This window comes from Ammodytes marinus (assembly GCF_949987685.1).
Source record: "Ammodytes marinus genome assembly, chromosome: 11".
Classification (NCBI taxonomy): Eukaryota; Metazoa; Chordata; class Actinopteri; order Uranoscopiformes; family Ammodytidae; genus Ammodytes; species Ammodytes marinus.
In genome coordinates this window covers 4,129,343-4,144,342 of record NC_137215.1, presented here as the reverse complement: position 1 = coordinate 4,144,342, position 15,000 = coordinate 4,129,343, and the positions used below count along the sequence as shown (strand labels likewise).

The following is a 15,000-nucleotide window of genomic DNA, read 5'->3' as shown; positions in this document are numbered from 1 at the left end:
GTCTGTCTATTGTTACAGCGCTCTAAGCTCAAGGAACAAGCTTTTATGCACTTCAAAGATTGGAGACCTTTCTAATTAGGGGGCCAAGCCCGAGAAGGGCTGGGACCGCGTTTTGCAGAGCAACGCGGTTCCCAAGCCCTGCGGGGCAGGGAACCCTATTGTTTTTGTAAGGATTATTCTTTATTCTTTATTCTTTATTCTTATTCTTCCATGCGTAAAAGTGGTGCTGCAGCCCAAACCGTAAAGGGTTGGGACATGCCACTTGCATGGCTTATCCAGGTCCATGGTACGTACGCAGAGGAAAAAATTCAGACATCCCGGCCACTAGGTGGCGCTACAACAAAGGAAAAGGCGTTTTGGGCTATAACTTCCGCACCGAAAGTCCGACAGTCAAAAACTTTATATCCACAGATGCACACAAGTTAGATGCATCTTTTGAGATAGGCCACGCCCATTTGCGTATATATACATTTTTCGCTATATCGCAAAAACTGTGTCAGTCACCAAAACATACTCCTCCTACAGTTTTCGCCCGATTTATACGAAACCAAAAACATTATGCTCTACCAACTCCCACGAGCAAAAGTTGGTCAAATAATTTTTCTACGACCATCGGAAGACCAAACGGTAGCGCTTTAAAGATTTGCGAAAATCCGTAAAAAAAAAAAAAAAGAGGGATTTTCTTGAAACTCAAGGGAGACTATCATGGGGCATACCTGAGTCTATAAAAAAAATATGGGCAAGAAATTCCTATGTATGCCGGACTTATTAAAAAAAAGAGTTTTTCAATTTTTTGGCCTTTTTTCGCCATTTCCTAAGTCTTTCGGCGGGAAAATGGGAAAATTCAAAAAAGTCTCTTTACAATGGAGAGGTTCACAATTTCATTTTGCTCATAACTCCCCAACCAAACATCGCACATTGAAAAATGTAACATCCACTTGTTCGGTACATTGAGCTGCATCTTTCTATCAAACACAGTTTTGCGAATGTCATCCATAGGGGGCACCAAAACCACAAAAAGCAAAGAAAACGCGTTTGGGCCTATAACTCCCACACCGAACATCGCACATTCAAAAACTTTACATCCCCGGATTCCGTGAAGCGAGGGGCCGGCGCCGCGGACGACGACGCCCGATCCCGAGTCGCGTGGGAGGCTTGGCCCCCGTTCACAACTGCTTGCAGTTCTAGTTTTACAGTTAAAATCAATAGTTACTAGCCACTGTAATTCTAAAAATTAGTACTGATAAGGTCTTTTCTAGATACTCAGAGACTTTTGTTTGTAATTGTTTTAACTGATTCCCTGTTTTTATGCCTCCCATCGACGATGGTCAGAGTTTTAGGTGTACTTTACATAGTAACAGTTTGACAATGATTTCTGAATGTTAGCATGAATGTATGAACTTTGATAGACAGACAGACAGACAGACAGACAGACAGACAGACAGACAGACAGACAGACACACAGACAGACAGACAGACAGACAGACACACAGACAGACGACAGACAGACACTGTAAAGCACTGCTCTTACGTCGTGGTTGTGACACAATGATTTCCACTTCGTCCGGGCTGCTTTGCAAGATGGCCGCCGCGTCAGTGAAGGTCACTCCCTCCAGACTCGTCTTGTTCAGGGAGATCAGACGCCCACCTGAAACAACAACAACATATCATTACAAAACCCTAATACCCTTATTAGCTTAGCTCAAACACTGGAAGTCAATGGGAGCGTTAGCATGTCTCCGCTGACAGCCAGCTAGATACACTTTACAACATCACTAAATGGTCCCAATCAAATACATACAGTTGACCAGTACTGACAAGCACATCTACTGTGGTTTGGGCATCTGCATATTTGATTTTAAAATGACAAAAAGTGCAAATAATATATAGGGCAACATAACGCGGTTAATAAACAAGTCCCATCAAGCACACAGGGCTATTTAGTGATGTTGTAAAGCCTGGAGACAGGCTAACACTTCCCATTCACTACCAGTATTTGTGCTAAGCTAACTACCTTTGACCATTTCTGCTTCTAAAATGCACGTGCAGTTTAAGGAACGGTTTCTGTAGTCTTGTCTTGAACCCGCGAGTGAGGCAAAAAGCTAAAAAAATAAATAAAAAATAAACTATTCCTTTAAAGCTGTATAGTGGGGGCGCCCTTAGCTCAGTTGGTAGGGCGTCCCCCCCATGGGCCTCGGCCAGCAGCGGACCCGGGTTCGATTCCAGCCCGCGGTCGTTCTCTGCATGTCACTCCCCTCTCTACCCCATTTCAACTCTGTCTCTACACTATCAATAAAAAGCATATAAATGCCAAAAAAAAAATCTTTAAAAAAAATAAGCTGTATAGTAAGCCAGTGGTATTGTTTTCCAATGTCAAATGTGTTTCACTTGAAAACCAAGTGGCATTGTAAGAAACACAATGTAAGAAAAGGGTTCTTTAAAAATGTTTACAATTCGTCTATCAGACATAAGGCAGAATATTGAAACAGACAAACTGCTTCATTAAGAACTACATACAGAGAATTACAAACTATAAAACTTAACAGCAAAATACAGAGAATTAAAAAAATTATAAAACTTGATGCAAAAATTGACGATAGATAAGATTCATACCCGGTTTTATTCGCCCGTCTCTGTCTGCGGGCCCGTCCGGCACAATGGAAGCTATGAAGATCCCAAGGTCCAGTTTACCGGTGTTGTCCTCGCCCACGATCACAAAGCCTGAAACAAGACCACAGAGTTAGTGAAGGCAATGTACTCATTAATATTACATCACAGTTCACAGCTTAACTAACACCTTAAAGCCTCTGGTAACCCTTCTCTAAAATAGTTGAAAATGTACAGGATAGCCATATGTCAATATAATGGCGAATGGGAACATGGGATAGATTTACCTTTTTTATTTTTTTTGTCTTTTTTTGTTTTTTTTATTTTTAATTTTTTTTTGTATGTTGTGACAGTGCAGGTGTTTGTTTGTTTGTGTGTGTTAAAAAACTGCAATACATTTTTTTTTTTAAATTACAGGATATATATGAAAAAAAGTTGGGTTTCTTAATACGATTTTAAGAAAAATATTATTGAAAATAGATGTTCCTAAATATTATAAAACTTAGTTAAAATAAGCTGCTTTATTAGTTTTAAGACTGCTTGACAGGGCTGTGCTGGAGTGGTCGTAGCAAACAGTCTAGAAATTTAAAAAATAGTTTCATAAGAACCAGAGCCCGTCTCATCTAAACCGAACTCACCAAAGCCCAGTTTGAGATCTTTCTTCAGGTTCACACAGACGATCTCTCTCTCTTGTGGCGTCCTGGTCGGTGTGTCAACTGCAAAAGCACATTGAACATTTCCTAAATATATATTTAAAACATTTATTTTTTGCATATCTTACTAATTATGTGTACATTTTAATCTCTTTAAAAAAACAAAATCTAGATGTTGAATAAAGCAAAAATTCTAATATATTTCATTTTTACAGCATACAGTGGTATCCAAAACTGATTATTGATACAGCCTTTTTTCATTTTATATAGGCTATATATCAAAAAATAAAAATAAATGTTATATATACGTATATATAATAAAATAAAATAAACGTACAGGTCTTAAAAAAGCATTTAGGACAACTACTCCTTCACCCCATTTGTGTGTGTGTTCACAAACAAAAAATAAAAAAACATATTGACCTCGTATGGATGAGGAGTAGTCTGCAGAGTCTCTGTTCTGTAGTGAGACGCATGACATCATCCTGGGGATTCTCTCCGGAGTGCTGAGACACAAGAGCAGTTTGATTAGACAGTGAATTTACTTAAAGGTGGAGTCAGTGATTCTGGAGAACGCTTGTTGTCAAAATCTTTTTTTCGTCAGTGAATATCTCCTCACAATCCACTACCTGTCCGTACTGTGTGTGCTCTGAAAACAAAATCTGGTGTTGATACAAAGCCTAGACTCTGTAAACTGGTATGTAAACAAAGGGGACCCACCGTAGCTAGTAACATGTCTGCCTGTTTACAGAGCTTAGGCTGTGTAATAACACTGGCACTTTTCAGCACACACAGTACGAACAGAAATTCACTGATTTTGACGAAAGGTGATTTTGACAACAAGCGTTCTCCAGAATTGCTGACTCCACCTTTAATGCTCACAGTAAATGTAATCATAAACAATGGCTACTACCTCCAACACTTTTGTTTAACAGTGATTTACCCTTAAAGCTACAGTGCGTAACTTTCTCATATCAATGTTAAAAAGCCTATACCTCCAACACTCCTTGTTGTCCCTGAGGTCGTCGTTCAGGTCTTTGTTGAGTTCTCGGCTCATCTCGCGTCTCATCTCCCTCTGCTGACGGAGACGCGCCTCTAGTTTGGCCGTCAGATCGTCACATGACTTGGAGAGAGAGTCTGGTTGGCCGGGCGCGAGACCCACGTGGTTCAACATTCCCTCAGACAGGGACATGCGCTTCAGGTTCAAGTTACGGCCGCGATACACAGACAGGTTGTCCATGGTCTCATCTGGGGAAACAGACAGGGAAAACACAGGGGTTTTTTAAGGTCAAAATTCAAGGACTTTTCAAGCAACTTTGAAGATAAAAGTAAAAAAAAATTTAAGAACCACCAAATAGCTTTAAATATACAGAACAAGCTATGTATGGGGGTAAAATATGCTTATGATTTCATAAATTGCCCTATGTGGAAAATGGAACGGTTTTCATCCAATTTATATTGACAATCACAATATTTTCATCTGGTGAAACAGAAGAGGATCAGAACACACTCTTTTTCTCCTTCCATGTGAAAGATATATTGTTTTGTATGTTAATGAATGTGTGCAAATCAATAAAAGAAATAAAATGAAATCAGGCCTTTTTCTTTGTACTTAGATTTTCTTGTGATCTGCATTCTTTGTGCATCAGTATTGTCAAAACTAGTACAGTTCTACACAATCAGAGCAGTCCCCCCCACCTGATATGATGGTGTGGTTGAGTTGTCGTGACGTCATCTCGCTGTGGAACTTGTGCTGTGCGGAGCAGAGGCTCAGCAGGTACTGTGCGATCTTTGAGCTTTCTGTTACAAAAATGTGCTTTTTCCCGGTGGGCCCGCCACACTCGATGATCAGTTTACGCCGCTGCAAGACAGAATTAAGATAAGTAAATTGACTTTGAGCGTAATAACAAAATCACCTATACGAAGTCATATCTTAAAGGTGGAGTCAGGGATTCTGGAGAATGCTTGTTGTCCAAATCACTTTTTGTCAAAATCAGTGAATATCTCCTCATGATCTGCTACCTGTCCATACTGTGTGTGCACTGAAATATTAATAAACAGCCTAGGCTCTGTAAACTGGTATGTAAACAAAGGGGCCCACCGTAGCTAGCAACATGCCCGTTTACAGAGCCTTGACTGTGTATTAACACTGGATTTATTTTCAGCACACACACAGTACAGACAGGTAGCGGGTTGTGAGGAGATATTCACTGATTTTGATAAAAAGTGATTTTCAACAAATTTATCTGAAATGCCACGTATTATTACTATTTTACGTATTTTATTTATTTTTATTTATTCATATTTTTACCCCGGTGGATATTGAGTCTGTCTCCCTACGTAGAAAGCGTGTGGTTCACTGATTTTTTTTTTTTTTTTTTAAAGAACACAAGATATTCACTGATTTTGACAAAAAGTGATTTGACAACCAGCGTTCTCCAGAATCACTGACTCCACCTACAAATGCAAAAAATGTAACTGCCACTTCTTATTATCATTATACGTATTTGTACCCCGGTGGATATGGAGTCTGTCTCCCTCCAGAGGAAGCGTCGGGTGACGGTGCGGGCGTGGTTCTTCATCTCGTAGACGATGATTCCTTTGGCGCAGACGCCCAGGACCAGCTCTCCTATCAGGGGACGCTTCTCTCTGCCCACACGGTGGAACATCACACCGTACTCTGGTAACTGCTGCGCAATCTGAGGGATACATCATGTTAAAAGGGTTTTTGAATGGCCATGAGGGATACTTAGGCTATTGTAAAGATGGTTTTGAGAGTCCATTATGCATTACATTTTTAAAATTCTAGCAAGTTATTTAAGACGATTTTGATAACATTTCTAACTTATAGATATCATCATGATACTTTGCCAGTTGATAACTAACAATAAAACATTTAAATATTTTTTATTACAAATTTTCACCGTACTCTGGTAACTGCTGCACTATCTGAGGGATACATAATGTAAAAATGGCTTTTGAAAGGACATATGCATTACATTTTTAAATTCTAGCCATTTATTTTAAAAAAAATGTAATCGCTAAACCACAGTGGGCACAACTGGGGCGACATGTGCAATGCTCTAACTACAGTATGTTCATGTGGACCAAACTCCAGCTGGTTTTTCATCGCTTATAAGATGATTTTGATATAATTTTTAACTCATAGTTATCATCATGAAACTTTGCCTGTTGATTACTGACACTAAAACAATTATTTTTGTATTACATTTTATCTTAAATGTTTGAATCAATATTAAAAATGTGCAATATCAGGGACGCCCTTAGCTCAGTTGGTAGGGCGTCCCCCCCATGGGCCTCGGCCAGCAGCGGACCCGGGTTCGATTCCAGCCCGCGGTCGTTCTCTGCATGTCACTCCCCTCTCTGCCCCATTTCAACTCTGTCTCTACACTATCAATAAAGCATAAAAATGCCAAAAAAAATTGCAATATCTAACTAATTATGGATACATTTTCATAATTTTAAAACCAGGTTAACTGTTGGATAAAGCCAAGCTAAAGAGTTAAAATCTGTATTTGATTTTCAAAACATAAGTCTCCAAAGTTTTAACTGAACAGATTCTGGATAATAAATCAAAAATGACTATGTACCAGTCTTAAAAATGCATTTTCAGCATTTTTTAAAGAAGAAAATGTATCATAAATCAGATAATTGACAACATATGAACAAATCCTTCAGTAGTAACCTTCAGAATAGTGCTGAGAACGCACACAGCCTCATTAATTTTACATGATGCAAGGTGAAACAAACAGCCAACGATCAAAAAGATGATGAATGTCAGGATAATGGAATTTATTATTTAGTGTGTGTGTGTGTGTGTGTGTGTGTGTGTGTGTGTGTGTGTGTGTGTGTGTGTGTGTGTGTGTGCGTGCGTGCGTGTGCTTTTATGCGTGCGTGCGTGCGTGCGTGAGTGAGTGTGTGAGTGTGCGTGTGTGTGTGTTTTAGTGAGTGTGTGTGTGAGTGTGTGTGTGTGTGTATGCACTCCTTGTCTTAATACCTTGAGGTACTCTGTTTCTGCCTCTTCCGGAGGCATCTGCACATGACTGGCGTGTATCCGTGGCAACTCTTCCTTGATATTGGGCAGGGCCAGTTTCTCCAGCATCCTCTTGGAGACGTAATGCTCCGGCTGGTAGTAATTCTTTCCATACAACTAAGAAAAAATATACACAAAATACACGCCAGATGAGATACACTGAAAGATTAAAGGTGCAGTGTGTAGAATATATCAGCCTTTTTGCACATCAGACTTGGTAGCTATTGAATATTATATTCATAAATATGTTTTAATTAGTGTACAATCGCTTGGAAGTTCAAGATGTTTTTTCTTTTATTCCTTTAGAATGAGCCTTTTATATCTACATAGGAGCGGGGCGCTGAGGCCGCCATGTTGCACCGCCATGTTTCTACAGTTGCACAGAATGGACAAACTCAACAGCCATAATGCGCTCTTATACGTATATCGTGGGTGTCCTGGGGAAACGCAATGAAATACAACAGAATAAGCGTCGCAATCTAGAACTTTCGCCACTTATTGCCACTACATATTCCGATATTACACACTGCACCTTTAAGAGCATGATAGGAACACTTTTCTATTCTGAAATGGTGTTTAGTTTAGTTTAGTTTTATTTGTGCAAATAAACAAGATTAAAAAATGGCAAGAAGATGCGCATAGACATACATAAATGCACGGGTGGGACAAAATAAACCCCAAAGGGCTTATGAAGGATGTCCACCTGACATTAAAATACAATAAAGAAATGAAGTAAAAAAAAAAAAAAAAAAAAAAAAAAAGACAAACAAAAATAAAATTAAAGAGATAAATTGTGTTAAATATGACTATTTTATTGATACTTTAACACTTCAAATTTTACTTATTCTATCCCTCTCCCTACCTCAGGCATGTAGTCTCCAAACTCGGCCTGCAGAGCGAGAGCCACCAGGAAGAGGCTCGTCTCCTCGTTGCAGTAGAGCCGCTCCTCCAGGATGTCTTTACGCAGCTGCAGGTAGTACTGGTGACGCGTCAGTCTGTGTCTGGGGACAGGGAGACATGATGATTTGAACTATACCAGACAGTGATTCTCTTTTTTTCAAAGGTTTTTTTATTCAATTACACAGTTGCAAAACAATTGCAGTACAATGGAATTTAAAATTTTTTCCCCTTTTTTTCCCCCGAACATACCCCACCCATATCCCACCCTCACACCCAATTACAAACAATCCCAAATAATACATAATGGCAGAAACGAAATACACACAAGAAATTAAAATAAATAATCAATATGAAACAAAAAACATAAAGAAATAAAATGTAATTAAATAAAAGAGGGGAGGGGGTAGCTACTCTTAGACAGTGATTCTCAAACTTTTTTCAAAAAGAAATAATTCCCTTAGAGGAATATTATAAGTACCCCTTGACCAGCCCCCCCAAAAAATTTATTAAATACAGTGATGTGCTATCAGTGACAGATTTATTAAACAACATTGTAAGAGTTAAACAATTGCAATCATTAAACTTATTCTAGTATAGTAATGTTAGTAATTAGTCTTTTTTTTTTATACTTTTTTTTTAAAGAACTTATAAAAAAATCTTGGGTACCCCTTGCAGCATTGTTTAAAGGTTCGATAGAGATAGGAACAAATTAACGATGTATTTCTGTGAATTGAATATATTACTAAATATATACGTTCAACCCCAGTGCTGTACTTACAAAATGAAGGAGATGTCATCAACAAAAAATTTGACGCGTAGAAACACCAGGAAAGAGGAGATCTGCCCTTTCTTCCAACTGTCCGGAGCCACTTTGGATATTTTAGTTTCATGATCCAAAAAGAAATATTCATCGTCTGCAGAATGAGAAAGAAAAGCATTCTTAACCTCAAGACTCCTGCAACCATATAACAAGAGAACAGGCAAATAAATTGACTTTAAGTTTTCCTCTTAGTAAAATTTTTATTTAAAGCTATAGTGAGTAACTTATGTCGCCCCATGAGGAATTCTGAGAAATTACAACAACACTGTCGGTGCATCTACATGAGGTAAAGCCTTCTGTGATCGCACATGGATTTTATACCTTCTGCTGTACTTCCAGGTTTTTTCTTAGCAGTAGAATCAACAACTGAAACATTTCTTGGGATTTTTCTGAGCTCCTGCACCAGTGTCAGGGGGGGTGACACCAGTTTGTAAACGCTGCCATACTGAGAAATGCAGAGAGTTTTGTGGAGCTGATAGGATTAATCAACTTTGTGTCAACTCATTTGGCGATGGCTTGAATAAAACCATAATTCATTTATTTGAAAAAGTTACACACTATACCTTTAACAATTCAAATACTACCCCAAGATCATCCGGCATGCCAAATGTAAGGGCACAACATCAGACATTGGACTATGAATATTTTAAATACATTTCTATAATATCTCTTCTTACGGGGTGCTCTGGTGGCATAGTGGATAGAGCGTGTACCACATTGGCTCCGGCCTTCGTTGCAGTGGTCGCGGGTTCAAATCCGACCCATGGACCTTTACTGCAGGTCATCCCCCCTCTCTCTCTCTCTCTCTCTGTCTCCCCATTTCAACTCTGTACTGTCTAATAAAGCTTGAAAATTCCCCAAAAAATAATAATCTTTATTAAGGACTCAGATGGTCCACTCACATCCAACATACACACACACATAGAACACATTAAAATACATTACTCAATAAAACACTGTACTAAAATAGGTGCAAGCTATCATGCCAATGCTTTCGAAGCCTGGATGTGAAAATAATCTTAAAAAAAAAAAAATAATCTTTTTACCATCTATGAAGGCGAGGCCAAAGTAGAAGTGTTCCACCAGGTTAGCGTGAGCCACAACCATGTCGAACACGTCCCGGGCTTTGGACTTAATGTCACAGCGAACAATCACGTACTGTCCGTTAGGCAGGACCACAGTCACCTCTCTCAGCGACGCACAAGAACGCCCCTTTTTGGACTGTAGGTGGACACACACACACACACACACACACACACAGACACAGACACGCACACACACACACACACACACACACACACACACACACACACACACACACACACACACACACAAATACACAGATACACAGATACACACACATAAACATAAAACAAAATCTACTACTGACACACTCACAGACACATTTAAATAAATATACAAATACTGCATGCAAGGAAAGACAAGTTCGGATAGAGTGAAAAAAAGTATGCATTAAAATTTTATATAAAGCAGTAATACAGCTCCGGAAAGAATTAAAAGACCACTCCAAATATTCAGTGTCTCTGGTTTTACTCTTTAGAGGCATATGTTGGAGTAGAATGAACATTTTGGTTTTATAATATAAACTACTGACAACATTTCTACAAAATTCACAATACATTTTTTGTCATTAAGAGCATTTCCATTAAGTTATGTAGAGATGAAGATTGAAGAAAAATCCAGACTGGTCTCTTAATTTTTTCCAGAGCTGTTTATAAATAAATATACAAAAGTCATGAATTTACCACAATAGATCCGGGGAGCTCGAGAACAGTTTGTTGTTCATCTTGCATTCTGACGAACTCAGGACCCAACGCCTGAAAAAAAAAAAAAAAATAGAATTTAAACTATCTAGGCAGGGACACATTTTTTGTCTATTTTGCTTCCATAACATGTCTTCTTTTCATACTAGTAAAAATAATAGTTTTACCTTACATAGTATTTTATGATTTAGAAAATGAAAAAAGCCTGTGTCCAAAATCTGTTCTGTAAAAACTTTGGATATAATATGTTGCAAAACGAATGGCTTTATCCAGCATCTAGATATATATATTTTTTTAAAGAGATGCAAATTTACTCATAATTAATTAGATATTACCAAAGTTGCATCTTTATTCAGACACTTCAGAAAAATTGCAATTACAGTAAAAAAAATGTTAATGTCAGTAATCAACTGGCAAGGTTTCATGATATCTATAAGTTAGAAATGTAAGTTACCCTATATTCACCTGCAGTGTCTCACATTATAATAATACTGTAGGGCAGATACCACAACATACATCTTTAAATTCTGTTCTGCAAAAACGTTTCCAATACATTTATGCCAATGAACAAACTAACAACAGATAGATAGATAGATAGATAGATAGATAGATAGATAGATAGATAGATAGATAGATAGATAGATAGATAGACAGACAGACAGACAGACAGACAGACAGACAGACAGACAGACAGACAGACAGACAGACAGACAGACAGACAGACAGACAGACAGACAGACAGACAGACAGACAGACAGACTTACCTTAGCCTTCCTCTGGCTCAGGCTGAGCGAGGATTCACTGAAGCTGATGGAGGGGCTGTTTGATCGGCCCGAGTTTTTAGGAGAGATGTCGTGTACGGGACTGCGACCCAGCCAACTGCAGGTGCTGTCTCTGTGACGCAGCCCACGAGGGATTCTGGAAGAAGAGGAGGGTGTGTGTGTGTGTGTGTGTGTGTGTGTGTGTGTGTGTGTGTGTGTGTGTTTGAGAGAGAGACAGAGAGAGAGGGAGGGAAAAAGAGCGTGTGTGAGAGAGAGAGAGTGTCACAGAAAGGTTTAGTACATGTGTGTGTGTGTGAGTATGAGTGTGAGTGTGTGAGAGAGAGACAGAGAGAGAGACAGGTGTGTGAGTGAATGTGCGAGTGTTTGTGTGTGCGTGCGCGTGCGTGCGTGTGTGTGTGTGTGTAGGAAGGAAGGGACAGATTATGTAATAGTTGTGAATACAAGTTGGAAAAGTACGAACTCCAAGACAATGTCACGTCCCTTCAAAGACAAGAGGATTTGTCTCTATGGTGACGTAGGCACACGCATGCACAGCTAATAGACTAACAGCTGACGCAAGAAGCAGCGGTGGAAAGTAATTAAGTCAATTTACTTGAGCACTGAAATGAATGTAGTATTTATTTAGTGCTTAACTTGAGTGTGTGCTTGTTTGGAAACTTGTAACTTCACATCACTAAATTTTTTTTTTTTTTTAAGATTATTTTTTGGGCATTTTTTCAGTTTATTAGACAGATTTTTGGAGAGACAGAGATGAAATGGGGCAGAGAGGGGAATGACACGCAGAGAACTGACCCAGGCTTGATTCAAACAACAACAATACAGCTCATTATTGAAGCCAGCTGTTGATTTTTTTTAATTTCGAAAATGCAATTAGGAATGAATGTCATTTTATAACATTACCATTTGAGCAAAACATTTGTCAATTTACTTCTCAATTTGATGCCATTGTCGGTTCATTATTTGCCGATATCAAGCTAGAATCTACACTTTACTTTTGAATATTAAAAGCAAAAACTGATACTGGTGATTTAACTTGAGAAAAAAAATGTGACCAGGTGTATTTACTTTGTCCACCACTGCTCATAAGTACGATAATGGTTTGTGTTTGTGTGTGTTTGGCGTGTGTGTGTGTGTGTGTGTGTGTGTGTGTGTGTGTGTGTGTGTGTGTGTGTGTGTGTGTGTGTGTGTGTGTGCCTGCCTACATGCCTGTGTGTGTGTGTGTGTGTGTATGTGTGTGTGTGTGTGTGTGTGTGTGCGTGTGTGTGTGTGTGTGTGTGTGTGTGTGTGTGTGTGTGCCTGCCTGCCTGCATGCCTGTGTGTGTGTGTGTGTGTGTGTGTGTGTGTGTGTGTGTGTGTGTGTGTGTACGTAATGCATGCACGTGGTAATCACCTTTCTAAAGAAGATTTGTACAACGGTGTGGGAGAACTCCTTGGTCTTTGTCTCCAAGGTCTCTGATGTAAACTCCCTAAAACGGACGAAAAAACAAATATATAACACAGCCTATAACCAAATCATTTATCAGTTTTTAATACAGTATAGCCTAATAAAATTCAATATTGTGGTAACTTGCCAATTACGGAATAACATTTTTGAACTAATAACGTAATAACTTTTTGCCCATAATTCGAATTTCTACGAGAACATTTTAAATATTTATGAAACAGTAAAAATTTTTTTTTTTTTTGCTCCGAGTAACTTTAAGCTTTTGTTCATTCTTGCGCCACCTTTGGACAAAAGCGGTAGTGTTTTTACTACGCCAGCTGTTGTTCCTGGGTGAGCGTATTACCCATGACAAAGGCATTAAGAAAAACTATATAAAAATAGCATTCTTTGTTGATTCACTGATGGTCTTGTTTGGCTGTTACATGTAATTCATGATCATCAGAGTAAAAAAAATCAGACTGTTTCAGAAATATTTAAAAGTTCCTCGTAGCACCTTTAAGCTTTATCTGTCAATGTAACACAAGGCTGCTGTTCTATGTCCTCTTTAGGTTGCCATGCCTACCTTATAAAGCATTAACTAAGCATTAAATAACAGTCAATTAACAGACCCTTATTGTTAGTGTTACCATAAAACTTCAGAATTCCATATTTCTACTGTTAAAGGGACACTGTGTAACATTTTAAGTAATTTATTAGCTAAAATCAATATCCTCATTCATAAATATGCCCTCATTGGTGTAAAATCACCTCTGCCAAAAATCTGAATTATCCTCCTGAGCGGAAGAATTAGAAATATTAATATTGCATTTTGTACATTGAGCAGGCAGGTCTTATGGAGGCATCCATGTTTTTGGAATGTCATCAGGTGCATTGTTTAGAATTTTGAATTTTTCTTGTCCTTGAAGGCCATTGTAGCTTCTGTTATTATTCAAAAAGGGATGGGGTTACCCAGGGAGCGTCGCATTCTAGAACTTTCTTGATGATGTCATATTACACAGTGCCCCTTTAAGTTAAGTTCCTTTATTTGTCAATGTAACACACAAGGCTACTGTTTAGTTTCTGTTGCCATGCCTACCTGACTTTGTGTCAGAGTCCGTAGAGTACCGTCTGCCCTCCGCGCTGCCGTCACTGCAGTCCGAAAAATTCCCTCTCTTCCCTGTCAACCACAAAACATGACGCTAACCGATTACGGTTTATTCTAAATCTTGATGTATTTCATGCTCCCTGTAAAAGCACTTTGAATGGCCTTGTGTCTGGATTGTGCTATAGAAATAAACCTGCCTTGCCTTGCCTTGCCTTGCCTTGCGTTAATTCCTTTCCCCGTATCCGTATAGTAACTCCGGAAAGACACTGAGATGTTTATAAGGATCTGACGCTAGCGAAAGGGTTTAGCGAGAAGTCACTGCTAGTATATTAGACTGATTATTGGCTCTGGCTTAATCCCAGGCTTCCGCTTGGTTAAGATTTTAATCCTGTTGTCATGTGCGGCGTATTTAACCTGACCCTCACTGCAGCTACTCATTGCAAATATGAGGAGGACGGGAATTCTTGAAGAAAGAAAGAAAATTCTTAAATTTGAGAAAAATTTGTAAAAAAAAAATGTATTCAGCAGAATGTGATGCCCCCGGTACAAAAATCCATATTTAAGGTTTATTTTCATGTTGCCAAAAATAAAAATTGTAATTATTCTAAAAGTATTATTACATGCAATTAAATGTGCACTCTGGGTGTTTCGGAGAAGTGAAGATTTTCTAAAGTATATTCTCATAACTGAATAAACAAACTTTCTTCGTAGGTAAATGTGATCCCTGGAACACTGTTTGAAGTTAGAAAGCTTCCTGAAAAGTTCCTGTTTCACTGTTGTTTGTTTCCAGCAACATTCTAATCTTTCGTTTGGTTCCAAGTGCCTCCAAATTATTTTGTTCTGATTTATGATAGAATAAATCAATACTATGA

At 38.6% G+C, this 15,000-nt stretch overlaps 1 protein-coding gene across 1 annotated transcript in view; it reads right to left on the bottom strand.

The window, feature by feature from the left end:
• The window catches only part of ptpn20 (protein tyrosine phosphatase non-receptor type 20), a gene marked incomplete at both ends in the record, with an annotated part of 50,858 nt that overhangs the window by 28,911 nt on the left and 6,947 nt on the right, over positions 1–15,000 (bottom strand). Inside the window, 15 exons of the mRNA XM_080036832.1 lie at positions 1,532–1,648; positions 2,614–2,721; positions 3,246–3,323; positions 3,684–3,766; positions 4,256–4,508; positions 4,959–5,121; positions 5,774–5,959; positions 7,279–7,431; positions 8,177–8,315; positions 8,993–9,128; positions 10,081–10,255; positions 10,801–10,872; positions 11,583–11,736; positions 12,991–13,066; positions 14,120–14,200. Coding sequence (XP_079892958.1) covers positions 1,532–1,648; positions 2,614–2,721; positions 3,246–3,323; positions 3,684–3,766; positions 4,256–4,508; positions 4,959–5,121; positions 5,774–5,959; positions 7,279–7,431; positions 8,177–8,315; positions 8,993–9,128; positions 10,081–10,255; positions 10,801–10,872; positions 11,583–11,736; positions 12,991–13,066; positions 14,120–14,200 — 1,974 coding nt within the window. The remainder of the gene's footprint in view (positions 1–1,531; positions 1,649–2,613; positions 2,722–3,245; positions 3,324–3,683; positions 3,767–4,255; positions 4,509–4,958; positions 5,122–5,773; positions 5,960–7,278; positions 7,432–8,176; positions 8,316–8,992; positions 9,129–10,080; positions 10,256–10,800; positions 10,873–11,582; positions 11,737–12,990; positions 13,067–14,119; positions 14,201–15,000) is intronic.